We start from the raw sequence: 27722 nt of genomic DNA, 5'->3' as shown, positions 1-27722 counted from the left end.
TCAGACCCCTTAAGCGCATATTTGAAGTTAGGCTGTCTTACCCCAATGTGCATCACTGTACCATACTGTTCTTCATCGTTTTGCTGCAGTGGCCTAAAATTGGCTCAGACGTTTTTATATTCTGTTCATGGGCTACTAAAATGAATCCATGAGTATTATAGCTTGAAGATTGTTGTTGTTTAGTCATTTAGTCGTGTCGTGACCCCATGGACCAGAGCACACCAGGCACTCCTGTCTTCCACTGCCTCCCGCAGTTTGGTCAAACTCATGCTGTTAGCTTCGAGAACACTGTCCAACCATCTTGTCCTCTGTCGTCCCCTTCTCCTTGTGCCCTCAATCTTTCCCAACGTCAGGGTCTTTTCCAGGGAGTCTTCTCTTCTCATGAGGTGGCCAAAGTATTGGAGCCTCAGCTTCACGATATGTCCTTCCAGTGAGCACTCAGGGCTGATTTCCTTAAGAATTGATAGGTTTGATCTTCTTGCTGTCCATGGGACTCTCAAGAGTCTCCTCCAGCGCCATAATTCAAAAGCATCAATTTTTTGGCGATCAGCCTTCTTTATGGTCCAGCTCTCACTTCCATACATCACTACTGGGAAAACCATAGCTTTAACTATATTAATAGCAGTAATTTTTCATATAATTTGTCTTACCAGAAAACAGGCAAAGGGGTATTCGTTGCAAAGCATCTTTATACAACATATTATAGAGCCAGTCAACACTATTTCCCCTTCCTCACCTTTCAGCGCAGCATTTTGAGATATGCAAGAACTAGAAATACTGTTCTAGGGCCACCTGCAGCATCATTGACTCTTGTGCACTCAACAATCGGTGCCTTGCATAGTGTTCCTCTTTTGTTTTGACCTATCCAGGTGAGTCAATCTCTCATAGATGCTTCCAAAATCTACACAAGCAAACACAGCATAATGAGTGACCAATCAGCACCTAGCTGCCTTAACTTTGTGTTTTGAATATGCAGGACTTAAAAAAACAATCCCACAGGAAGTGAAAAGGTGAGGAACAACCTTCCATTTCATTTCAATAGTCAAAGACTTTTGGACTTAGTTTGAATTATATTGCTTTTTCATAGTATTTAGCAAGACTATCCACCTCTGTGATGGCTTATTCTAAGCTGTATTTATTGTTTGCTCAGAGCTAGTCTTTTAGTCTGTGGGGAAAACCTATGTGTCTTGTCCAGCTGTATATGGCACATAGCCAAACTTGTGTTCAGTCAAATACATGTGGGGGGGGGGGAATAGACTTCCAGACGTTAATCAGTTTGAGCTAATGTGGTTCTTGTATAATTTTTAGAAGTGTTTTAATTTTTATGAATCCCTGTTTACTATTGTGTACTTGGAACTAAAATTTTGATATTATCACCCACCCACCCTCCAATCATGTGTGCGCTAAATTATTTTCTATTTAATATACCTTACCTCATAACCTCTTGTTTCTTATTTGGGTGTTCAGTACTAATATGCTGTATTCTGGTGCTCCCCTGTTTAGAACTTCCCCGCAAAGTGTGAAACCCTGGAATGGCAGGGCAATGGGAGTGGGTTTCCACTCTCCCCATACTGTGTTAGTTGTGTATGGGGCTAATACCTGCATACAGCTATAGTGTTTGTTGTATTCCTGCTGGAAATAATGAGAGCAGTCCAACTAAAGTTGAGCACCTATACATCCCATTTATTTTGGTGAGAGAATCAAGCCTATGGATAAGCATCTTCAGTTAATACTAGTTTGATTTAACTGCTTTGGCTAAGCTGAGTCAATAGTTCTAGTATTTCACTACAATTATCTTAGTTCTTGAGAGTGCACATTATATAGGAGATTAATGGTTTGCTGGTGAGCAGTACACCAGAGGTGGGGAACCTGTGACCTAGGTACTGTTAGACCGCAGCTCAAATCAGCCCCAACCAGCTTGGCCGACTGTCATAGATGATGGGAACTGTAGTCCAGAAACATCTGGAAGGCCAAAGGTTCTCCACACCTGCAAAAAACCAAATATCCACAGTCAAATACAGAAGTGATGCTTCTTGCATTTACTCAGTACACACTTGTAGTGGTGCGTGAAAGAGTTGAGTGTCCCTTTACCAGCTTATCCTGTATTTATTCCAACATTCTTCACCCAAGATATTATTTAGTATTATTTATTAAATTTATATACCACCCATTTCACTGGCTAACTCTTCTGTGTTATAAAACCAGGCACAGTGAATTGAACTTTTAAAATAACCTTCTGGTTATTTAACATAGTTAATAAGGGTTTTTTTTTCCTTTCATACTGAGTTGTACATATTCACCTGAACAACTCTAAGCAAAGCTCAAGTATTTAAAGGGGGGGGGGCAGGGAACAACCTGCCTATGTCTTGATGTCCAGGAAGACTGGGATGCAAACCCATTGCTGTGAGAGGGAAAATGAGGTTAAATTATAGGTCATGCGTGAAGATGTTTATGCAAATCTGTTTTCTTGTATCTATATAAGGAGTCCAGGAGACAGTTAAAACTGCAACTAGGCCAAAGTGTTTCTGCTGCTGTGAAGGAGTGGGTGGAATTCAATCCATTGCAGCTAGCGTACTTACCTATATGTCATGACACAGCAGCATTCCAGTGGGCATTGTAGGAAACAAAAAAAAGATGGCTGACCCCACTCACATGTTTAATTATGCTTCACAGTGTACAGAAAAAGAGCCAGATTACAAAGTGAAGTTTTAAGAACCATTATCATGCCGAGCGGGTGGCGCTGTGGGTTAAAGCCTCAGCACCTAGGACTTGCCGATCGAAAGGTCGGCGGTTTGAATCCCCGTGGCGGGGTGCGCTCCCATCGTTCGGTCCCAGCGCCTGCCAACCTAGCAGTTCGAAAGCACCCCCGGGTGCAAGTAGATAAATAGGGACCGCTTACTGGCGGGAAGGTAAACGGCGTTCCGTGTGCTGCGCTGGCTCGCCAGATGCAGCTTGTCACGCTGGCCACGTGACCCGGAAGTGTCTGCGGACAGCGCTGGCTCCTGGCCTATAGAGTGAGATGAGTGCACAACCCCAGAGTCTGTCAAGACTGGCCCGTACGGGCAGGGGTACCTTTACCTTTTACCTATCATGCCGAGCCTCATCTGGATTGGGACCATGGTACGTGGGTAGAGGGGTGAGGGTTCGTCCTGCTGTCAGAGTCCCAACAAAAACCATACTCCTGCTTTGCAATTTGTCTTGGGAGAAAAATATTCTGTTTGCACTAAGTGTGGCAGAAATAGTTGCTTCATACTGCGCAGGGATATAAGGAGCCTTTGGTCATCCATATGTTGTTGGATTTAGATTTGGTGGACAGAGTGCCTGAAGAACTATGGATGGAGGCGCATAACATATGGTTACCAGATTTTTTTTTAATGAATCTGGGAACACTTTATTTATTTATTTTTTATTTTTTTGAAGCTGAGTAGCAACAGGGAGTCAGTAGTGGGGATGGTGAGGCAAAAGACCCTGGGCCCCCAAGCACACAAGCATATTGTATAAAGGTGCAAAGACCTTCTTTTGCACCCTGTGAAACATAAATGCGCAGAGGTTTTTTAAAAAAACTGGGCAACAGCACGCCGCCTGCCCATGACTCCCAAGCCTTCCCCGATCTCCTTCCCCCTTCCCCCTTTGTTTTGACAGATCAGGGGAGGCTCAGGGGTCACAGGCGGGCGGCCGTTGCCCAGGAGGGGCCAGCCTAGTAGTGTAGTTGGCTCTGGCTAGCTTCAGGAGCTTCTTGCTGCTCAATGCTGTGGCGCAGGAAAAATGGTGGGTGCCACAGCAGAGAGCAGCTCCTGAAACCAGCCAGAGCCAACTGCTAAGACTGCCGCTGCCATGTTTCCCGGGGACAGATTTGCAAATCCGGGGACTGTCCCTGGAAACCGGGGACGTCTGGTAACCCTATTGTAACATTATACAGGAGGTAGCAACGAAAACCATCCCAATGAAAAGGAAATGCAAGAAAGCAAAGTGGCTGTCCAACGAGGCCTTACAAATAGCGGGGGGGAGAAGGCAAGCAAAATGTGAGGGAGATAGTGAAAGATACAGGAAATTGAATGCAGATTTCCAAAAAATAGCAAGGAGAGACAAGAAGGCCTTCTTAAACGAGCAATGCAAAGAAATAGAGGAAAACAACAGAATGGGAAAAACTAGAGATCTGTTCAAGAAAATTAGAGATATGAAAGGAACATTTCGTACAAAGATTACCATAATAAAGGACAAAAGTGGTAAGGACCTAACAGAAGCAGAAGATCTCAAGAAGAGGTGGCAAGAATACACAGAGGAATTATACCGGAAAGATATGGAGGTCTCGTACACCCCAGGTACTGTGGTTGCTGACCTTGAGCCAGACATTTTGGAGAGTGAAGTCAAATGGGCCTTAGAAAGCACTGCTAATAACAAAGCCAGTGGAAGTGATGATATTCCAGCTGAACTATTTAAAATTTTAAAAGATGATGTTGTTAAGGTGCTACACTCAGTATGCCAGCAAGTTTGGAAAACTCAGCAGCGGCCAGAGGATTGGAGAAGGTCAGTCTACATCCCAATCCCAAAGAAGGGCAGTGCCAAAGAATGCTCCAACTACCGCACAATTGCACTCATTTCACACGCTAGCAAGGTTATGCAGGCGTCTTTTAATTTCGTTGCTCCTGCCAACCTAGCAGTTTGAAAGCATGTCAAAGTGCAAGTAGATAAATAGGTACCGTTCCAGCGGGAAGGTAAACTGCCTTTCCATGCGCTGCTCTGGTTAGCCAGAAGCGGCTTAGTCATGCTGGCCACATGACCCGGAAGCTGTACACCTGCTCCCTCGGCCAATAAAGCGAGATGAGCGCCGCAAACCCAGAGTCGGCCATGACTCGACCTAATGGTCAGGGGTCCCTTTACCTTTACCTAATCCTCCCTCAGTTACTTTGATTCCTGGTAGCTCCCCCCAAACTAGTTTCAGAGTGCCTGCTCTCTCGCTCTCTCTTCCCCCACCCACTACTTCCCTCCTTTCAGATCTCTTCCCTGGAGCCTTTGGCTGAACCCCCTTAGTCCTCCAATACTGTCTCTATTTCCCCTTCTCTGTCTTCAGCTAACTCCCCATCTGGGGATACTGTAAAGCAACATGTACATTGCTAGTGCTATAGAAATTAATTACCGTATTTTTCGCCCTATAGGACGCACTTTTCCCCCTCCAAAAATGAAGGGGAAATCTGTGTGCATCCTATGGGGCGAATGCAGGCTTTCGCTGAAGCTTGGAGAGCGAGAGGGGTCGGTGCGCACCGACCCCTCTCACTCTCCAGGCTTCAGGAAGCTATCAGCAAGCCTGGGGAGCCCACGGGAGTTCCCGCAGGGCTCCCTAGGCTGCGGATAGCAGCCTGCTGCACGGAGCGTGGGGCGCGCTGAAGCAGAGCGCCCCGCGCTTCGGGCACACATCGGGCAGCCCCACAAGCTTGGGGGACAGCGGGGAGGCGCAGCGCCGCCATCCCGCTCTTCCCCAACCTGGTTTGGATTCCCCGAACTGGTTTTTGGGGGGAAATAAAGGGGAAATTTTTTCCCTTTATTTCCCCCCAAAAAAACTAACGGGCCGGTGCGTCCTATGGGACGAAAAATACGGTAATTAAAGTAGGTCTGTAGATATTTCTGTTCTTTTACCTGATATGCTGTTGAGTAAGCTGATTTGTGGTTTATCTCCCTGTGTTCTGGTGTTGTGCTGCATTGAGCAGGAAATATGTGCCCTCATTCGTTCATTTATTTTGGTTGTTTACTGCAGATTCTTGGAGCAATTCACATTTTATCTCTTGAATGATCATTTTGGCATGTTTTATCATTAAGAAGTCTCCTGCCTGTATTGGCCTCTGGGGTCATGAGAAGTGCACATGGTAAGGTGAATGCTGGAAGTGTTTTCCAGCCACGGTTGCTTGTATTGGCAGCCAGTAAAATGGAATCTGCTCTGCTTCTCCAGTGGACCATGGTGAGACTTGATTCTGCGCATTCTATTACTAAGCAAGTATCTAACTGGGCCTCAGAAGATAGGCAAATCTAGAGCAGAGGTCAATATTTTCCTACTTTCTAAGGCCAAACTAGAATTACTTGCTCAGAGGATGTTTGGAATCAAGCTTCTCTTTGTCTGTAATCCTTGTTGGCTCCAGGTTTAGGAGAGCCCTTGGGCAAGAACTCCCATAGTCCTTTCAACACCATGAGTCTCTTTCTCACTGCAGCAGCTCCAGGGAGCTCTTATCAGGTCCCTTGTGGGGGGTGACCCCCTTGACACATGCCTATGCCATACCCGCCAACATTTCTCTGATGAAAATAGGGATGTCTCATTCCATAATGATAATTTTACCATTTACCGGTATACCCCCACACATCTTACTGGGTTGCCCCAGCCACTCTGGGCAGCTTCCAGCATATATAAAAACATAATAAATCATTAAACATTTTTTTAAAAAACTCCTTATACAGGATTGTCTTCAGACGTCTCGGGGGTTTGATAACTCCATGCCCCCAACATTTCTCCAATGAAAATAGGGATATCCTAAGGAAAAGCTGGACATTCCAGGATCAAATCAGAAACTGGGGCAGATTCTCTAAATCAGGGACATCCCTGGAAATTAGGGACACTGCTGTGCTGACCCTTGATGGCTGACCCTGCCTGGTTCCCCGGAAGAGCAGGCTCTTACTGGCTTCCAAAGCAAGCCAAATGAGGAAGCTTTACTTGTGTGTTTGTTGATTGGTGTCAAACCCAGCCGGTCATAATGGACTTCTCAAGCATCACTTCCTACAACATGGTTGCTATGGTGTTGCTTAGAGAGGCGTTTAGTGTCATGGATCAAGAAGGGAGGACCTTCTTATCATGCTTCCAGGAAAGTAGTGGAAGATGGGTAAGGACTTAAAATCGTTCCCTTACTCTCTGAAACTCTAGCTTAAGTCAATGGCCCATGCTATATGTACCCTGTATACAAAGGCTGTGGTGCAGGAATTGGATGATGATACACCACACACAGTCAAGATAGCTGCACTTCAGGGTAATGAGGAAAGGAAAGAAGATATTTGTTCACCCTCTAATAGGAATGAGCGTAAGTTGTGTATTTGAGGGGGTTGATGGTCAGAGTGTTGCTGCCTAAGGCAAAAGACAAAATGGCAGTTCCCCTCCCCATTCCACTTAAGAGAAGCAATGGAATCTCAGTTCATCACTAATGATGGGATGGTGTACTCCACAACAACTGAGGTAGCATGCTAGTTTAGGGGGTGCAAGGACATGCTGTACAGCATATACAGCTCTGTCCTCCAACAAAAGAGAATGGCCGGGGGGCTCAGAAGGAACAGCCAAGGGGCTGCTTCCACCACCACCTGCCACCTGAGGTAGTCACCTCACTTTGCCTAATGGTAGGGCCAGCCCTGGTTGTGTTTGATATTTTATTTATTTTCCTGCTCTGTGGTGTCCATATCCCAAAGATTAACCTAGTGTCCGTGGCTATGGAAACACTGATATTCCTGTAGCAGAAGCAGGAAAAACCCATCTTACTGACAGCAGTGTGAAGAAAGATAAAATAAGCAACAAACGAACTGTTGCCAATGGTTTTCAGACTCACCCGACTGTCCCCTTTACAGTTTACATACGGCACAAGTAGCCTGAGAACTCAGCTGGGCTTACTCCCAGGCAAGAATTTATAGGACTGAAGTTTTAGAGACACTTCTGGCTTTTCTGGTGGTCTTTTAAAACTACAAACTGAGCATTATAGATGAAGCTCTCATCTAACTTCTTTCCAAGATTTCTCAGGCCTTTTTCTTTTACAGTTCACACTGCTACAAGCTATAGTCAGTAACTGCCAGTTCCTATTATCTTCAGGAAGATAGCTCCTTACACTTGAGATAAAGCCTTTAGTCTGTGGTGATTTATCTGGAAAAGACTATGTAAGAATAATAAAAAAGAGCAACGATAATTATGATTAGGCCCATGGTGACTGTAAAAAATCATTATTTGTAAACTAACACTACTTAATGGCAGATAATATTATTTTTAGAAACAAAGAAAATATCCATTTAGAAACAACAAGAAGCATAAAAGCTACTTCAGATTACTTTTTCTGCTACTCATTATCAGTTGCTGGTGTTTTCCATATTATTTTTTAAAAAACCCTATAAAGGCAAAATATAAAGATTCAGATTCACAATATTATGTGAATGATATAAGGATATTGACTTTTAAGCAAACTCCAGTCCTAACCCTGGATCTGCTAGCTGGCCTGGGGAGCAGCTTGGGATGAATTGGAGGCACCTCTCTCCATGCATGGAAGAGCTTCACTGGTGAATGAGCACATCTGCTGCTTAATAATAATAATAATAATAATAATAATAATAATAATATGACTGTGAGCATAGATCTGTTGCTGGTGGGTTTTTGACCAGCCATCAGTAGGCCCTAACACTGGGCCCGATTCTGGGGGTGGGGGCATGATAGTGGTGGCTTTGGATACACTGGATCTAAGCCCCTTCGTTCCTCAGAGAAGCCCCAGAATAGACTCCCTCTTCATATGCTTGTGTAACTAATTCTACCCCCTATCTAAGGGGAGGAATACATTTAGTCCTCTCCTGCCCTGGCCAGCAGAAATTGGCAGAGCTTTGGAAGAGGCAGTTAATCCACCAGTTCCACCCCATCCCACATAAAATTATGTTGTAAATCCGTTCCGCCTCCCCAGTTGTTTGTCAGATATAGTTATGGCAAATGCCACACTAATTTCTGAGCATCACATGCCACAAAGCCCTGGTCCAGTGCCACTGCATGATGCCCAGAACCACAGAGTTGGTCTACTCTAAATAAAACATATCTGATTAGCACATATAAAGACGACCCCCTTTCACATTTTAAAATGGTTTTAAACTCACAATTCTGGGTGCGGTATTCACTGAGGGGAAGAGTTGCATTAATTATTTTTATCTTGCCATCTGTGAGTGTCTGATGCAAGAGGGCGCCAGGGTCACGATGACTGTGCAGAAATTCATTGTCAACCAACATGGATGCCTTCTAGTGCTGGGAAGGATGCCCCTAGGCCCTGATGGGCGCTAAGCAATATCTGCATTCCTGTATCCAGGCCTTTTTGTGTAAAAATAGTTTGACATTTTTTCTAATGGCCCCCACTGTGATGAAGATTGTGGATTGCAACACCTATGCATGCCTGGGTGCAGCTTGCTGGTTCAAGGCTGGCCCATGGCATCCAGAAACAGCCTAAGGTTTCCCTAGTTCAGGTTGGGGTTATAAAGGGGTGGGGGCAGCACTACATGGCAGGGTTTGTTTTTAGTCTGGTTATTCAACTTCCTATTGCAACTGAGGAGGTTGTCACCCTGGATTTGGGTATGTCAGTTTGGTGGATTTATTGGGGTGTTGAGTATTCACCCTCCCTATGTTATCACTCCTTTCTTTTCATTGCCTATTGCCTAGAAGGAGCATTTCTAACTCTGTGGTAATAATATCGGGAGGAAGATCCTTTCTATCTTAATAAAAGCAACCCCAAGCACTCTGGCATGCAGTGGATTTCCATTTTTTGCTAAACCTGGAAGAAAAGAGCACTTTAAGGACAGTATCTTTCTTGTTCAGAAAGGTGCTTAATAACGCTTGCATGGAACAAGTTCATATTAACCTCCTTGCCGACAAGACCTTTCCCTGATGGATGAAATGAAGCATTGTGCAATGGCAGCTGCCAGTCTTGTTATCTCTCCCCTACCATCGCCCCCCCCCCTCCGCATAGTTTTCCTAGCCTTTAAAACCAGGACAGGGAGAAGAGTGGATGGCAATTCAACATAGCACAGCACTGTCTGTTCCCAGCTAGTCAGTGCAATGTTAGCCTTGTTTCATGTGATCAGGGAAGACGTAGCCATGGTGCTGCCTCTGGAAAAACAAATGACTAGGCTGATCTGATATTTGCGATGTAGTAAAGCTTTTAAAAAGAAAGCAAGAAAGGGAGCCAAAATGTCGATTAATCAGAGTCTGCAGTGCTGGATGTAAGTGAACTGCCATAGGTACTTCTTAAACCAAGGCAGTGACGTGGGAGATCCTCTTGGCTGTGACTATTGGATGGCTTCAAAGTGCTGGTTGCAGCCCTTTCCCAAACATCTTGGGCCCTGCAGACATTACAGAATGTCTTCGCTATATCACCACTTCCCTCTGATTGTGGGATTGAAGTCTCTTTCATATGCCATCTTTCCCTAAAGTGAGAACAGTTTGGGCACAGAGAAGAGCTTCATCAGTAGAACCCTTTGCCTGGAGAGACTTACCAGCCCATTTCCCTTTTTCCCTTCCTCCTTTGAAAATACAGTATTTACATTCTCAAAGGATTTTCCTAGTGTCTGAATTGTTGGACATTTAATCATTTTGGTTGCTGTTTCTTTTCCTTTTTGTTAGGATTGTTTACACACACACACACACCACCCTCCAGGTATTTTACCTGTTTTAATTGTGGTAGGAAGCACAATTTTGTAACTTGCTTCATGTACTACTTATTGGAACAGGAAAACACCTAACAAATAAATGCATGCAAATTATGGAGTGGCCACTTAGGATTTCATGGGGTGGCAGCTGCATCCTTGTGGGGAACTAGCCCTCTCTGGTGAGCAGCCATGCAGCAAAGCTGACTTTATTGCTCCTTTTTCCATCCACACATTTCCATGTACTGTAGTTGCCATGCATGGTCAGACTAGTTTTCATCACAAGGCTACTCATGCTGAACTAGGCTACCCAATCAACTGGAAGGGAGGGGGCACATGCCTACCTGGCCTCTGGTCCAGTTGCCAGAATTTGATGCCAGAAATGGTTGTTAAAATGCAAGAGAGAAAGGAGAAATCAGATTTAAATAATGTCCTGAAGTGAGGCATCATTATTTTCATTCAGTGTTCATGATGAACATGAGAAGAGTCCTTAGATCAGACCAAAGGCCTACATAGTCCAGCATCTTAGAGCTGAGCAAATGCCTCTTCCCATAGATAGAGGTGCCATGCACCAAGATGGCAACCTCTCAGCACTAGGACAGAATTGCTAGATCTTGGAGAGAATGTCAAATCAATAAGAAAGGGGTCAGTTCCAGAGCTCTGTTGTTAAAACATTAGTGATCAGAGAATACAAATAGGCTGTTTATGTGAATTTAAAAAAAGATAATCATGAGAAGCAGCCTCTGCAGTGGCAAGCAAAATAAGAACCCATCACCAATCTTTGGCTATCTGCCAAGAATTATTATAATTATTATATATTAAATTTGTATACCGCCCTTCATTTGAAGATCACAGGGCGGTTCACAACATAAAGAAGTGCCAAAGTTGCTTGTAAAGGCTGTTTCTCAAAAGAAGCACGACCTACAAAATCATAGCTCAGCTGCTGCTTGTGTCTACTCCCATTCACACTGTGTGAAACCCAGTTTTTCGAATGTGCAGTTGAATTGTGAATTCAAGAAGGCAGATTTGCCTTCTCTAATTTTTCAAAGGGGACTTTTTTTTTAATTGCCCTTGCTTTTGCTGCTATTGACTGATGTTCTGAGGAAGAAAGGGGGGAAGCAATGCCAGTCGTTGTCCTTCTCTGCTTTTCATTCACCCCCATCCCATCTTTTCTGGGCTGGCCTGAGAGTTTTGGGAAGATGCTGGACTTCTTTGCCATGACCATCCTCTCCATGCTGGTGCAGCCTCTCAGGAATGCCATTTGGCTACCAGTAGATCAGGTCAACTTTGTAGCATGCCAACTCTTTGCCTTGCTTGCTGCTACTTGGTTTTGAACTTACCTTCATTCAAGCAAACCTAGTCCATTTATAAGGCTGCTTGTTGCAACCCTTTGGGCTCCTTAATTTTGTAATTTGTTACACAAAGTGGAATTTCCTACTATATTATGATCAGTATAGGAGTGGAAAATATGCACAAAACACAATGTATAGGCAGTATCTAATACCGAGAAGACAAACTATGATAGCCCAATGGTAGATGCTGGAGGTGCAGATTACAGAATGCAGACTTCTGCCACTGACAGTTATCTGCATAAAAGATAGCTAAGTTGACAGGATGTGGTGTTCTTAAGGAGGTTCTGCTAGAAATAAAGCATGTGTCCCTATGCTCTAGTTTGGGCAACTTTTTTTGTTCACCTTGGCACTTGGTGGCTCATGATGACAGCCATTGTTAACTCAGATCTCAGGAGAAGCTCCGTTCCATATTCTATTGCTCACACAAGTAAAATCGGAAACTGCAAGGAGTCTAGCTTTTTCCATCACTACCCCAATACTGTGGAATGTCCTTTTTGAGGAGATCCACCTGACTACTTCCTTGATGTCATTCCACTAACAAATAATAACTTCCTTGTTACTCCTAGTGACTGAGCAGAATTCATGCTGCCACTCAAGTTACTGTTTGGGAGTATTATAATTTATAGCGGTTATCATTAATTTCAGTTAATTTTAAAATTACTCCACTAAGAGCTGTTTTTAAAACTTATCCTGTGAAAGGCTCCAGGCAGAGAGTGTGATTTATAGATAGACTTATTTTATAGTGCCAGATGCCCACCCAAAAATATGCTGTGCTTGCATTCATAAAAAGGGTGCAGGCCGATATGCTGCAAAGTTTTATTTTCTTCTAGCAACAAAGCTACATTGGAGAGGGTAGCAGGAGTGTTTGCTTGGCTCTGTTCTATAGCCGTGCCCAAGATAACTCTGTTTCTTCCCAGGTGTTATAGATGGCTGCTGCCTCTGCCTGTTTTGTTGCCCCTGTGATACAACTGCCCACCAGAAATCTAGCTAGACAAGATTCTGTATTCAGGATCAGGAAGATCAGGAACACATGTGAATAGGTGCTGAATGAAGGAGGAACAGTTAGTTAATCAATTCATTAATTTCATAAAATGTATATATATACTAGTTGAGGAAAATATTCCTTGTCTTTAATAAATTATTGAAAACTGCTTTTTTATCTCTTGCACTTCCCTTTTGATGTTAATATTTACACACACACACACACACACACACACACACACACACAATTTGGTACTTTCATCCTTAGGTAGATTACTTCATTGATTTTTTAACTTTTTGCCCTCCTTTCTCCCTTTCCCAGTTGCAGGCAGAGTCCTGATGTTTTTATTTCTGTAGCGTGCCAAACATATACAGTGGTACCTCGGGATACATATGCTTCAGGTTACATACGCTTCAGGTTACAGACTCTACTAACCCAGAAATAGTGCTTCAGGTTAAGAACTTTGCTTCAGGATGAGAACAGAAATCGTGCTCTGGCAGCGCGGCAGCAGCAGGAGGCCCCATTAGCTAAAGTGGTGCTTCAGGTTAAGTACAGTTTCAGGTTAAGTACGGACCTCCGGAACAAATTAAGTACTTAAACCGAGGTACCACTGTACTAGGCATTTTATAAATGAAAATAATTGTGATAAGCAATTTTGATATCTCAAAGCACCATCTGAATGCTAAATACTAAAGTTGTTTTCTGGGTACCTGCTGTCTCCTTTTTCTACATTTCTGTGTTTCAGCTCAAAAGCAGGAATGATCAAGAGAAAGAACTCAAAATACGAACTCCCCTGTTTTAGAACAAGGCAGTCCCCATTTAAGTTAGGCAAATCCCCTTTCAGTCTTGTCTAACTCAAGGTCAAACTCTTTCTGTGGAGCTGTGCCCATGAAATGACATATCCATGGCTAAAGAGAGGTTGCCCATAAATCCAAGTGGATGGGGACTTTCCTGAGCTATAAGTTCAGGTCTGCCTAAATGTAGAGAATGTGAATTCTTTGTGCTCTGCAACCAGTTTTGACTTCATTCTACTCTTTCTATGCATTCTGATCCTAAGCAAATTTCTTAAATAGCATATATTCTTTGACTGTTATAGTTTGCAAATTCAGGAGTTTTCCTTCCCATGGGCCTAGCCATATGCCCATGCCTGGAAGCCGATGGGATAAGCGGAAATTGCTTTTCAACAACAATGATAGTGGGAGCATATTACCTTGCCCATAGATCTCCTCAAATTTCTTTCATAAGGATTTGGCAGCAGTAAATACCAATAAAAGGGAGCAGGGGAATTAGGATTGGGTCAAAGTTTATTCTTCACACCTCCATAAGATTTCCCCTTATTCCTTGCAGAGTTTTCTTATTCCTCTTAAATGAAAGTTTTGATTTGCAGTTTTTACAGAACTATGGGACCATTACAGGGAAGAGCTGCAGAAGGAGGCTCTAGAAAATAAAATTAGACAGAAAAAAGAAGGGATGTGATATATTATTGTGGGATGGGGAGGAATGGAATATAATCTTCTCAAGTAGAAGCAAGACTGTATTTCATGTTCTATATTTCTAATTCAGACATGAGTGAGCAGGCAGTTTTAGGGTAGAAATTTGCCCTGCTGTTTCCTCCATGAATAATAACTTTGTTCTTGCTTCCTGATTAGATGTTCCAGATAAATAATAATGGCAGCTATTATACCTATGAATATCTGACAGTATTATATTTCTCAAAATGTCAAATAAGGAGGCAAGAACAAAGTTATACTTCAGTGGAAAATTCACAGTATGAACCTGTTCAGACCTAGGAGGGACTGAGTGATTCTTTTTAAACAACAAAAGAAGTGGAATTCTTAAAATGCATCTTTTTCTGCATTCCAACAGAGAATGAAATATGAGGGCAATATTCTGCTTATGTCATGTTATGTGGGGCATTTTCATTCAACCACATGGAATAGAAAAAATATTCAATGAATGTACATAAATTGAAAATGTTATTTTGAGCTCAGATTTTTATTAGAAGCAAGCATCCACGATTCAGCTGAATGATAGAAAATAATAAAAAATAAGAGAGCTTTTAAAGAACAAGAACATACTTATGAGTGATATAAATAGCAGTTCTATGAATGAAATCCAAATGGTGCCTTTGTGCTTTTGACCTGGCAGGTGTTGTTGCTAACAGAAGAATGGAGGAATTTTATGCAAGTTTTGCCTTCAACCCCCAGCATCCTGGGCTTCAGTGCCTAGCAGACAGGAGTGAAGCCCACAGGCTCAGTCCAGTCTACCCGCAGAGTAACCTGCCCACGTTTGGCCAGTTTGTGGGCAGACTACAATTTGTGGGCAGGCTGGGAGGAAAAGGAGGGATCCCAGGTGAGAGCTGGGAGGGACTACTATCCTCCGTAGGTGGTGGGGGCTGAGTATTGTTATTATTATCATTATCTGGATGGGAAGCTAGGACTACAGATCAATGTCAATTTACTTGAAGTAATTTTTAGTGAATTATGAGACTAAATTCCAAATGAATATGCATAGGATTTGGCTGTGTGGCTTAGATCTTACGTCCACTATAGCCTTACTAGGTAGTGTACAAACAAGTGGCTTTTTCCTAAGCTTCCATTACCTGACCAGTAACCAAAGGGGTTTGGTATACATAGTCAGGTGTATTACATTTCTCTGTTGCACACAAAATCCAAATGGAGTGAATGTGACTCACCCCCAAATGGAAGCCACTGGTGTTAAACTAGCAGAGCAATGAGAATCATATGACACCAAAAGTGGGACAGTTGAATTTTGTAGTGAGAGAGCCACCTCCAGTGCTTGCGGAGTTCTAGAGTTTCAAATATCCTAATGAATTCCAACTCATCAGTTTCTTGCTGAAGACTAAGCTAGTAGCACCTATCTATAGCAAAAGGCAGAGATTCAAATCTGACTTATATGCTGATTTTTCTTCATTGCCAACATTAACAAAATGTGATTTTAGTCTTAATTTTTCTTTGGGAAGGTATGGAAAAGTGATTGGGCATCAGATACAACATTTCTACAAGGTGATTTGTTTGGTAGATGAACGAATGAAAATTGCTTGTTCCTGGTTGATATGTAGAGTAACTTTTAAAATACAGAGGGACACAAAGTTTTTTTTTGGGGGGGACCCTGGAAGTAGTAAGATGTTTCAACAGTGGGAGCTTTCCCATTGTTCATTATTGCAGAATAGCAAAAATGGGGAATGTGTTGCACTCCAGATTTTGTTGGAAACCAACCCTCTCCAGCCCCAACCAGCATGGCCAGTGTTCAGGTATGGTAGGAGCTGTTGTAGTCCAGCAACACCTGGAGTTCACAGCTTCTGTGTCTCTGCAGTATAGTTTTGTCTGAACATTTACCAACTTTACAGTCTAGGATCAATTGCACCTGTCTAGGATCAATATGCCACTTTTTAGCCTCTCTTATACGTACGGGTGTTAATGAATGTTGGTTTGCTTATTTAGTTACTTATCTTGTATCTTACCCATCTTCCAAAATGGAGCACAGAGTGCAGCAACAATTATAAAAGGCCATAAAATAAAATACCAAAAACTGACAAGGTAAGAAACTGCTGAGGGTGGGGTGGGCAGGCTGGTAATGTTGAAAAGCGAGTCTACATACCATACATGCATATAGTCACAGGCCACTGTAGGCTAGCATATGGGGTAGGCAAGAGAATAAATATTGTCAGATGCAATTCCATTTGAAGCAGGAAAAACACAACTTGCAAACTGTGGCAGTGCATATAAACCAGAATGGAGAAAGTCCTAATAAAGCACTTTAAAATGTCAGCTTTCACCAACCTGGTGCCCTCCAGATGTTTTGGGCTACCATGCTGGGGCTGATGGGAGTTGTGATACAAAACATCTGGAGGGTATCAGCCTGGCAATGGCTGGGAAATGCGATCTTGGTCTAAGGTACATTTTGCTAAGGAGGTATCACAATACACGATAAACAGTTCCAGAGTTTGGATAAATGACAGCATTAATTACCTTGATAGATGCTGAGCCGGAGGGATTTGAGAGGGGAGAATACCGCAGCAGGAAATCCTAGGCTGCCTTACTTAACAGCATCCACATTACAAGCAAACAGTAGACTCGGTTCAAGCAAAGACTTTTAAGTCTCATTTCAGTGAGATACATTTAAATGCAACCAACTTTCCCATTTAAATGAGACTTGCAGCATAATCTTATACATGTGCACTCTGATGCGATTCCTATGGAATCGTGTCTCTTTGCTTATTACTACAGTTTCCCCCTAAAAGCTTCACCTATGCTGTATCTTGCATGCTGTAAGGCTTACAATAACTGAATAATAGACTGCTGCTAGTTATTATTATACTTGTATTTCAGATGGAGGAGGTGGGTAGAGTCTGGGATATGCCCATGTTCCTTCAATGAGTTCCTAGCTAACCACAGATTTGAACTGGAGTCTTTGCAGTTCACACCAAATGTCCTTTAATGCTTCTGCAGCTATTACTCAGCTGCCTCGTCAAATCTATGCCTAAGTAAACCAATGTGACATTCCCTGGTATTGTGGAAGCCCTTATAGTATATAGCATGCAGACATGAGCTGAAGTGGCATTTATTTTACATGATTTTCTGTGTCCATTTTGCAAGTGGAAAACCTCTTATTACTTGATCAGATAAAGGTACAGCTTCATTCACAGCAGAAACAGTGGCATCAAACTGTAGTGTTGCATCAATTACAGTATTTATAACAAATGTGTGTACTTACTGGGACAGGTATCGTGTACAGTACATTAAAATGAAATCTATGAAATAATAAAGCAAGTTGAATTTAGATTATTTTTATTAAATTGGTATACCACCCTTCATCCGAAGATCACAGGGCACTTCATAACAGAAAAATACAAAACAAGAACACAAAAAACAAAACAAAAAACAAATCAATAACCCCCTTCTCACAAACACCTTTAAAAGGCCATAGAATGTTTAATCAGCCAAAAGCCTGATTATAGAGAAACTTTTTGCTTGGTGCCTAAAGATATGTAGGGAAGCTGCCAGGCAAGCCTCCCTGGGGTGAACATTCTACAAATGGGGAGCCACTGTGGAAAAGGCCTGTTCTTGTGTTGCTACCCTCTAGGCTTCTCATGGATGGGACATACAAAGAAGGGCCTCAGATGATGATCACAGGATCCAGGTTGGTTTAGAAACAGAGTGGTGGGCCTTGAGATATTGTCCTTGAAATCCCCAAAGAGCTAACGCGCAATTCATTGACATGGAAGATAATACATGGTTTATAACATACACACACCACAAAAACACACACACTGTGGGTGAAAATACAGTGCAAATTGCGGTATGTATTTTCCATTAAGATCTGGATGATGGCATTTTATAACAGAACAGGCATTGTGGATTCTTAGAACTGGATTACTTTCAAAGTGTCTCCCTAGTAATACAATACTATTAGCAGTACAACAATAGTACAGATACTTTTTTCATGCTCTTTTCTTGAATAGCATGAGGTTGGCATAGGTAAAGGTAAAGGGACCCCTGACCATTAGGTCCAGTCGTGGCCGACTCTGGGGTTGTGGCACTCATCTCGCTTTATTGGCCGAGGGAGCCGGCGTACAGCTTCCGGGTCATGTGGCCAGCATGACTAAGCCGCTTCTGGCGAGCCAGAGCAGCGCACGGAAACGCCGTTTACCTACCTTTACCTATTTATCTACTTGCACTCTGACGTGCTTTCGAACTGCTAGGTTGGCAGGAGCAGGGACCAAGCAACGGGAGCTCACCCTGTCGCGAGGATTCGAACCACCACCCACAAAACACAACCAAGTACCAACAGAATGGAGGGACCATTTACATGGCATGGTTTTATTTAATAACTTTGCAGTAAATACCTGCTTTTGTATTATATGTTCTTGTATCTCAAAAGCCAGTGGAAAGACAAATAGCTTTGGCCCTTAAGAGGGGATGTCTCAAATTTAATAATATAATTTATGTAGTATTTAAACAGCAAGGATAGCATGTCATGTCATATTTCTTTTGATTTATTCATTTTTTTGGGGGGGGAGTGCTATAAAACTTACAATACTCTTTGATTATATACAGTAATAGAGTGGGTGGGTGAACCAGAGACTACAACATTCAGGCTGTCCTATCACTGAGTGTAGTAAAAATATCACCCTCTAATAATTAGTGAGGCATATAAAATAAAATAAATAAATAAATGGTAAGAGGAAAGGAGCTTCCAGATATGGATCACTGTTGACACCTTGACCCTCTGGGTGCTGTGTCAATAGCCTCACAGTGCACCAACAAGGTTCTTTCCATCCTTATGTAGGACACAAATTATTTTGCTCTTTGCCTAACAGCTTAGTAGCTTCCCCTCATCATATCTTATTAAATTATTGTGTCTCTGTTTGGTTTCAAAATTGCTTTGTTGTTTTAGTGGATGGTGCCAGATATTTTCAAAAGAATGATCTAGTGATTTTTGTCTGAAATGCTTCTCAGTCCAGTGATATTCCATAAACAAACTATAGACTATTCATTATGAACTTTCAAATCAGAGTTGATATTTATAAAATTGATGCCTTATGGGTGGTATATATTTGGAGTGTGGTAACCTCACAGGAACTGTCTGATGTGTCTTTGTTCTGTTCTGTATGATCAGTTACATTGCATCTGTATTGCGTGTAGCTATAATTCTGAGATCTCTATATCTGTGAGTCTTGATATCCAACCTGGTTAGCCTTCCATTGACCTCTGTTTCCAGATAACTCTGTTCTGATCTATATTTCTGAGCCATGGGTCTGTTAAAGCAGTGCGATAGCAAGGCCATTGTCTCACTCCAGCACTTCTAAGCATTTTTCCTTTCGTCCCCACTGTGTGACATCTGCAATTCTACTTGTAAATGAGTTCTATAAAATATTAATGAACATATCAGATTGTCATGCCAGACATTCAACTTCTATTTGCAGTATTCTGCAAAGCAGCTTTGTAAAAAATGAAATGGGGCACAAATTCTCTTTCTCTCCCTCTCTCTATATATACATGATAGAACTACAATTGTCTATGGTGCACATTCATTTTTTCTGTCCTGCTGTCATTTCTTATGAATTTTATTTCGGAAGTGTTATAGTATTCTTGGACTTCATATATTAATGGGTTGGGTTTGTGAACCAAAGACCCGGATTATAGAACTAACTCCCAAATGACATTTGGTTATCTTCTGCGTTGTCCTCATTTAGATGCAAAGTGAAAATCCCTGTTCCTGGGTTAGAGGGAGCGGCCTCTGGGTGCACATTGCAGTTCCCTTCTCCTCCTCCAACAATTAAATATATTTAAGAGGTCAGTAAAGTATGGTCTTACTTAACTGTATACTTAATCTAAATTGAGGCACTTCCATGCCATTTGAGAAAGGAGAAAATTAAAATTCAGCAAATGTCAGAAGATGCCAGTGTTACAATTTATAATTCATACATTACATCTTATTGAAGCTTCTAAACAAGGTTAACACTTCTCTGGTTAAAAATTAGCCTTTTTGACATGTTACACATTTCTTATGTTGCCTTAAGGACAGAAAGAAATGTGCAGGGGGCAAACTTTGGTCTTCCATATTTCAGTGACACCCTGTGTGAGACGAACCCCCCCCCCCCCGCCTCTTGCCTTCCATTCTGCTTAATTCACAGTTGTGGTACCCTGCAGCGCCCCCTAGGTTTGACACCCAGTGCGATGGAACTGATCACACTGTCCTGTGATCTGTCTCTGAAATACGTGTCTCTATGATAGCAGCTCCTAGTAGCAAGCTTCTTTTTAATTATTTTTCTGGTTGTGTAAGGAGCAAATAGGCTGAATGGAAAATAGTCTAAAAGAAAATCTAGCCAATAATTAATAATTAATAGAAGTATGGTAATTCTTTTCATTATAGCTAACAATATATTCTTTCCTCATATTCAAAAAGTTAATCCTGTATTCTCTGCAGATCATTTATGCAAAATAGTGTTGACAATGCAAAGTGATGTTTTTCTTTCTGTCAAGGTTTGGTGCTAAAAATAATTAAATTACTACTTACCCCCTTTCCTACCCTTTGGTTTAAAAAAATCAAAATTTTAAAAATGCACAACATCTTGACTTATTTCTTTGGGCTAATGTAACAGAAGTTTCAATCACTTATTTTAAGAAATTTTGGTAACTTGATTAAATGCTAGAGGAAGCTTCTGGTATCAAGTCAAATCCTCTCCTGCTAAAAACATCAATGCAACAAATTTCCCAGCATGAGAGCCAGCATGGTGTAGTGGTTAAGAGCGGCAGACTTGTAATCTGGTGAACCGGGTTCGCATCTCCTCTCCTCCACATGCAGCTGCTGGGTGACCTTGGGCCAGTCACACTTCTTTGAAGTCTCTCAGCCCCACTCATCTCACAGAGTGTTTGTTGTGGTGGAGGAAGGGAAAGGAGAATGTTAGCCGCTTTGAGACTCCTTCGGGTAGTGATAAGGCAGGATATCAAATCCAAACTCCTCCTCCTCCTCCTCTTCTTCTTCTTCTTCTTCTTCTTCTTCTTCCTCCTCTTCTTCTTCTTCTTCTTCTTCTTCTTCTTCTTCTTCTTCTTCTTCTTCTTCTTCCCAGTTAATTAATTAATATTGCAGGAATTGCATGTCTCTCAACTAAAAGTGAATTAAAGCTAGTCAGTTTGAAAGAGAGCTGTAAGTGAACAGAGGTAGAAACACATGACTTTTGCTCTAGTCAAAATGGTTTTGCAGGTTTTTGAAACTAAACACCTAAAAGTTAGATGAGCAGAGCTCCCTCTTTTAAAATGCTCAAGCTCCTGAGAAAAACAAATTATTATTGGTCTTGGAGCCTAACTACTCTGATCTTATATTATGTGGTTAATTTCTGTTTCCTGTTTATAGTTCACTGTGGGTATTCCATCGTAATAACTATAATCAGTGTGTTTACAGAATCGTATGACTCTTTTGGTGTTTAGTTTCCAAAGGAATAGCCGGATTAGAAATGAAATGTATGAAATATAAATAGTTACAATTCAATTAGAGCCAGAATGTATGCAAAATAAGTAGTGTGATCCTTTACCATGGCAGTGATAGGTGATAAAATAATGGACTTGGAAATGCTGAGTTAATTAACATCTGCAGTTGGAAAGGAAACCACTGGCTGTATTCAGGCCCAAAGGAATAGAGTTGAACTTCTTGATGAATGGAAACTGAGCTGACAGGCTGCTGGTAGCAGACAAAAGCTTTTATTTAATATTAATGAAAGTTAATGGCATATAATCACTATTATCTTAGTGAGTTTTTTATCATCCTTAGTATGTGAGTATGGGACTTCGTTTGTATAGAACTAACGTTGTAATTATTTTTGCAATTATTTTAATATCCAAGGAAGCAACTGCTTTCCATGCAGTTGCTAGTATGTACTTCACTGGCTTACCTTGGTGTCTGAATTCCCAAAGGTGATTATTCTCTTGAGTTAAATGTCAATTCATATTCTTGAACAACCTCTTAAGTGTCTTTTGTATTTGGAGGCAGTTGCAAGAATACAGAGTCCAGAGTCTCTGTAGCATATTAGTGGTGCTGCAAATGTTTTCAGACACAATTTGCCTCTCTTAGAAAATTGTACTGTCATTAGCAGTTGGGTAAAAGTGCAGTTTGACCTCTTCAAGACTGAACCTTTAATGTGAATTGCAGCATTGTCTGTTTCTAGGCTAAGAGATTTGTGTTCTTTCTGCCGTATCTCCAGAGCACACTAGTGCAATAGGCTAGTGTGGAGACACCAGCTTGGCCAAGATCATTCAGGGACATCCAAAGCAAGTGCTTTGTCGACTGTAGTATTGTGGTCTCTCTTTCATTTCTGAAAACTACTTGGGCAATTGATTAAATTGCATAGGAAAATTATGAAATTGTCCTAGACTGAAAAACTGTTCTCTCAGTCAGTGTCCAGCCATCATTTCTTGGAAGCTGGTCCAAACCTATACAATCTTGTATGTTATGAAAGGAAACATCGAGTTTTATTTGAGAAATAACATAAAGAGACCATAGTACTTGCATTTGGCAGTTTATCTAGCTATTCATTTAGTTCTTCAAACAGTGCTGTAACTGAGGCAGATTGTGGAAAGACCATGTCTCTTCTGGAAAAGCTTCTTTCAGTTCCATTTATTGAAGCTCCTTGTGTTTCTTGATGCCTAATTGGTATTTGTAGCCGGGCATTGCTGTATCACATATAGTTGTGTTATTTATTTAAAATATTTTAATTTTATGTTTCTGTTAAAATATCCAAAGCAGTTCATAAAGGCAATGTATCAGAGAAAAAACAGTGTAGTACAATTTGAAACAGCAGCACCAGCAAAGGAAACAGTTGAAAATCAGAGTGCGCTGACAAATGCCCTTTAAACATTGTTCCCTGTCCCTGATATCCAGTTTCAGTTCTTCAGATAAAATGCAGCGGTGGGAGGGTGGTGGCTGTACCCTACCACATGGGATGTTACTGTTCCTTCCCTAATGATCAGAGTTGCAGTCCAACAACATCTGGAGTGCTACAAGGGACCCTTCTTTGGCATGCCAAATATCTGCAAAGACTAAGCAGTTATTGGACTGGCAGTTCTTTAAAGAGTACGTATATCACATAGACATGTATCTTCAGACCTTTAGAAGTGGGGCAAGTGAATATGGTGTGGGGTATTTTGATAATATGATAATATGAAATGTGAAAAAACAAGACAAAAATACATTTTCATGGCATTTGCATATGAAATGATGTCTGAGTTTAGGGATATGCCACCTGGGCATAAAAAAACTTCACTGTTCATTACCTTATAACTTAGCTGCACATTATCTTACCTCAAATAAACAGGTGGGCTCATTTCTTCTGAGTCAAATGTTGATGGATGTGTTCTGATAACATGGCCAGTTTGGGTAGTTTCATGTGGTTCCCCAACTATGAAATACCTACCCTGATGAGGTTTACCAACATGGTTTGTTTTTAGTTACCAGACTAAAAAATTCCTGTTTGTTTTTATCTTTTTTTTCCTTCAACATGTTTGCTGATGTTTTCTTTGGATGTTGCATTTTAATTTTTGTCCTGATATCCTTATACAGAACTGGATTGATGTGTTTGTATTTTTTGTATAAAAATACTTACATAAGGGTTAGGCTAAAGCTTTATCTGTGGTTTCCTTTTTGTAAATGGTTTGGTTGGTCATTCTATGCCAGCCTTCCCCAAACTGGTGCCCTTACATTAAATATAATATTTTATTTCATATTGTTGCATGCCATCCCTATCTCTGAGCAGTGCAAGATTCCAGGCACTTACCCAGGGTCCAGTTTCATCCGAATGAGGGACAGCAGAGACTGTAGTGTCTTTAGGATAAATGGTTTATTCAAATATATATGGAACCTGAGCCTACGGTGGGGGAGCTCATAGCATTAGCACCCCAGAAGGTCTTGCTTCTCTCATAGTCACAGCCTTGGATTCAAGCAGAAATCAAGCATGTCTCCCATTCTCAGGCTTCTGCCTGCTTCTAACCCAGCTCTCTCTCTCATCTGCCCTGGACTTTGTTCTTCTCACTACCAGCCAGCAGAGGAAGCCCCCCCCCCATTGCCTCCCCCCCACTTACTAATGACGCATACTTATACTAAAGGTCAGTTACCAAGAAGCTGGCTTGGCTAATTCAACAATGGAGTCCTCCATTAGATTGTAACCCTTGCTGGATTGAGGAATTAGAAGGGACTCAGACATACAGCCCTAACCCTTCCCCTCCAACTCACAACACTATGTATTATATTTTTAGATATACATATGGAATGTTTTATTCCCCCATCTGAAAGCCAGAATAGGCTGTTGCTGCCTATGGCAAACCTGGATTTGTAATATATGAAATAGCTCATCGTCGGATGAGGATGACTGCTCAATGTATTTTTTCCCCCAATAGTCATGACTAAGCACCCTTTTTATAGGCAGTGCTTATGACATCAGATTACTTTGCTCTCCCTCACCTCTCAATCCTCCAGAATCACTTGTGCTGATGACACGCTTTTCCCAAGCAACATGACAGAATTTCACAGGCTCTACTCTCTCTAAAGATACTAGCAGGAAATGTGGGAGTGTTGTTGCAGCAAGGTGATTATTAGCTTGGCCTCTGGAGCTTAAATGAGCAGGTATCACTGTAGCAACGAGTTTGGAGGTATAAAGTAGCCATTCCATTCTGACTTACATAATGCTCACATAGAAATGCTTAAGAGTTTCCTTGGTGGACATTTCTCTCTCATATCTAAGGATAGACTAGTGGTCTAGATATTTGCAGCACAGGAATATTTTATGGAATAGGAGGCAGGCCTAAACGCTAGTGAAGAGGAAGTATTGGATGAAGCAGGGACTGGATAAGAGCAGCTACAAACCACTTTAGTTTCAGAGTGCTATTCCCCGCCCCCCCAGTATCGCAGACCTGTAGGATATTATTGCTTTATTAAAGTATAGAGAACAGTTGCAGACCCTCCAAGTGTTCCTCTTTTCCAGGGACGTCCCTGAGTTCTGATTTGATCCCACAATGTCCCACTTATCCTTAGAATGTCTCTGTTTTCATTGGAGAAATATTAGAGGGTATGGAGTTATCTGACTCCTGAGTCATCTAAAGGCAATCCTGTATAGGGAAGGTTTTTTTAATGTTTAATGTCTAATTATGTTATTATATATATTGGAAGCTGCCCAGAGTGGCTGGGGCAACCCAGTAAGATTTGTGGGGTATAAGTAGTAAGATTATTATTGTGGAATGGAATGTCTCTATTTTCATTGGAGAAATGTTGGAGGGTATGCAGTTGTAATCCAACAACTGGAGGACCACAGGTGAAATGCGCTGAAAAAATGCAATTATTTCTGCTAGAGAAATTATGTTATTAGAACATAATTGTAATTGTGGAAGAAAATAATGTAGCTTCTCCAGAGACTGAGCTGTGTATTGCTGCGACTGGGGCATAGAGCCCATTTAATAGACTTTCATATCAGCAGACAAAAACGATTGGATGTTGCTGTATAGGGAGCCAATGGTTACAAAGAATGTCAATGGTCCAAAAACGCTCTTGGTTTTATGCTTTTGGGGGGGTATGTTTCTAAATCAGGGGTAGGAACTTCAGGCCCACCAGCTGATCCATCGTTTCCCTGAAACCACACACAGGTGTTAGGTGATGTCACTCCAATGAGTGGGTGATGTCAGCTGTGATGGGTGGGGCAAACTGATCCCTGCAGAAAGCAGGCTTGAGCCACCTGCTCATCAGCTAATAGGTGGTGCTTTTAATCCCACCAGGTTTGGCTGTGTGTGCTAGTTCCCTGCATTCACACAATCAACACCTGCAGACAGCAGGAGTGACCTCCATGTACAACAGCTGATGCATGGAGAAGTCAACCCTGCCCACTTTGACCACAGGAGGTTCCAAGTGCCCAACAGCCAGCTAGCTGTGGATCATTTGGGAACCACTATGCAATGTGTTTTCACAGGTAGCAATACATAGTGTATGTCATAAAGATATGTCGTTCTCAAGTGATTTCCCTGCTCACCTATCAAAGTTAGCCCATGCAGTGTGGAGAACAAAAATATTCCCCACCCCTGTTCTACATAAACACAACTGGAAAATGCCACATGTTCCCTAAGCAGCTTACGAAACATGGCAAAAATATGCATTTCTCATGCCTTGAAATATTTGGCATTTATTTTCTTCTATCAATTACTGTGTCACTTGTAATATTGCCTTAACTTAGGTTACTTGAAAGTATGTTGCACTGATTTAGGATTGGAAAGAAATATGCTTTTATGTGGTTTTTTTAACTGCAACTTTGTAATTTACAGAGCCGTAAATAGCATTTTATTCATTATGCCATAATATTTTTAAAAATTATTTTTAAAGTTTCTGTTAAATCTTCCAGCCTAACTAACTCAGGCAGGCTTATAACAAATTTAAAGCTACCTAATTTGTTCAATTTATATTTTCCTTTTGTCTCCACAGGATTGAAAAAACGTACAAGGAAGGCCTTTGGAATACGGAAGAAAGAAAAGGACACTGATTCCACGTAAGTATTATTTATGTTTAAAGAAGTACTGGTATTTCTGTATTGCCATATGAAATATATCAAGGCGAAATAGATTATGGAGTATAGCACATCATGTAAAATTAAAAATAAAATATGAATTCTGTAAGTATTAATTTGTATTAATTTATAGAAGAATTTCTATACCACCATATCATAAAATATATCAATGCAGTGTACACTAGAAAACATCATTTAAAGTTAAATAATAAAATAAGGATAATTAGTTCAGGTGACTGACTCATCAAAAATTAAACAACTGCAAAGGCCTGTCAGCACAAAAAAATATTCAAGAGATGCATGGAAGTCAAAACCAAGGAAACCTGCTGAATCTCAGCTGGGGGAGTGTTTCACAGCATGGCTGTGGTGATTCTAAATGCCTGACCTAGTTGAAGCCAATCCTGACTGTGCAGCATGAGGGACAACTAACAGTGATCCTCTTGAAGATCTCAGTGATTGGACTGGAATAAAAAGGCTCAGGTGGTCCTTAGGTTTATAGAGTGGAAGAGCAAGGGGGCTAATGCTGAATGGTTAACAAGATTACACCATTAACTCATGAAATCTGCATTTTGACATGCACAATGGAAAACCAGCAAAGCAGTATCCAGTAATGCATACTTTAAAATACATAGCAACCTTACACCTGCATGAGTGAGACAGCTGTCTGATATTGTGAGAATGACAGACAATTTTGTGTGTTTCAAGTCATGGATATTTTATAGGTGGTCTGTATTTTGCCCCTTTAAAAAAGTCTTAGTGGCTATGCTTCATTCCTCAGAAACATAGTTCTCTGACAGCCTAGGAGTAGGCTGAAACTTTCTTGTTCTAATTGCATAGTATATCTAAACATGAGCCTTGACAGTAGGCAAAGGACATCTCTTGGAAAGAGAAAACATTCTGACACTTTTTGTCTATGCAGAATTGT

The 27722-nt window shown here is 41.4% G+C and overlaps 1 protein-coding gene across 20 annotated transcripts in view; it reads left to right on the top strand.

Moving 5' to 3' along the window:
* SGIP1 (SH3GL interacting endocytic adaptor 1) overlaps positions 1-27722 on the top strand; it is a 137472-nt gene that overhangs the window by 28437 nt on the left and 81313 nt on the right. For all 20 annotated transcript variants that reach the window (XM_077928616.1, XM_077928612.1, XM_077928615.1 and 17 more), the window contains one exon: positions 26716-26779. In XM_077928616.1, the coding sequence (XP_077784742.1) occupies positions 26716-26779 (64 nt within the window). The remainder of the gene's footprint in view (positions 1-26715; positions 26780-27722) is intronic.

Source organism: Podarcis muralis, chromosome 5, assembly GCF_964188315.1.
Source record: "Podarcis muralis chromosome 5, rPodMur119.hap1.1, whole genome shotgun sequence".
Taxonomy (NCBI): Eukaryota; Metazoa; Chordata; class Lepidosauria; order Squamata; family Lacertidae; genus Podarcis; species Podarcis muralis.
Note: the sequence above shows the minus strand (reverse complement) of the source record. Positions and strands in the feature narration are given on the sequence as shown.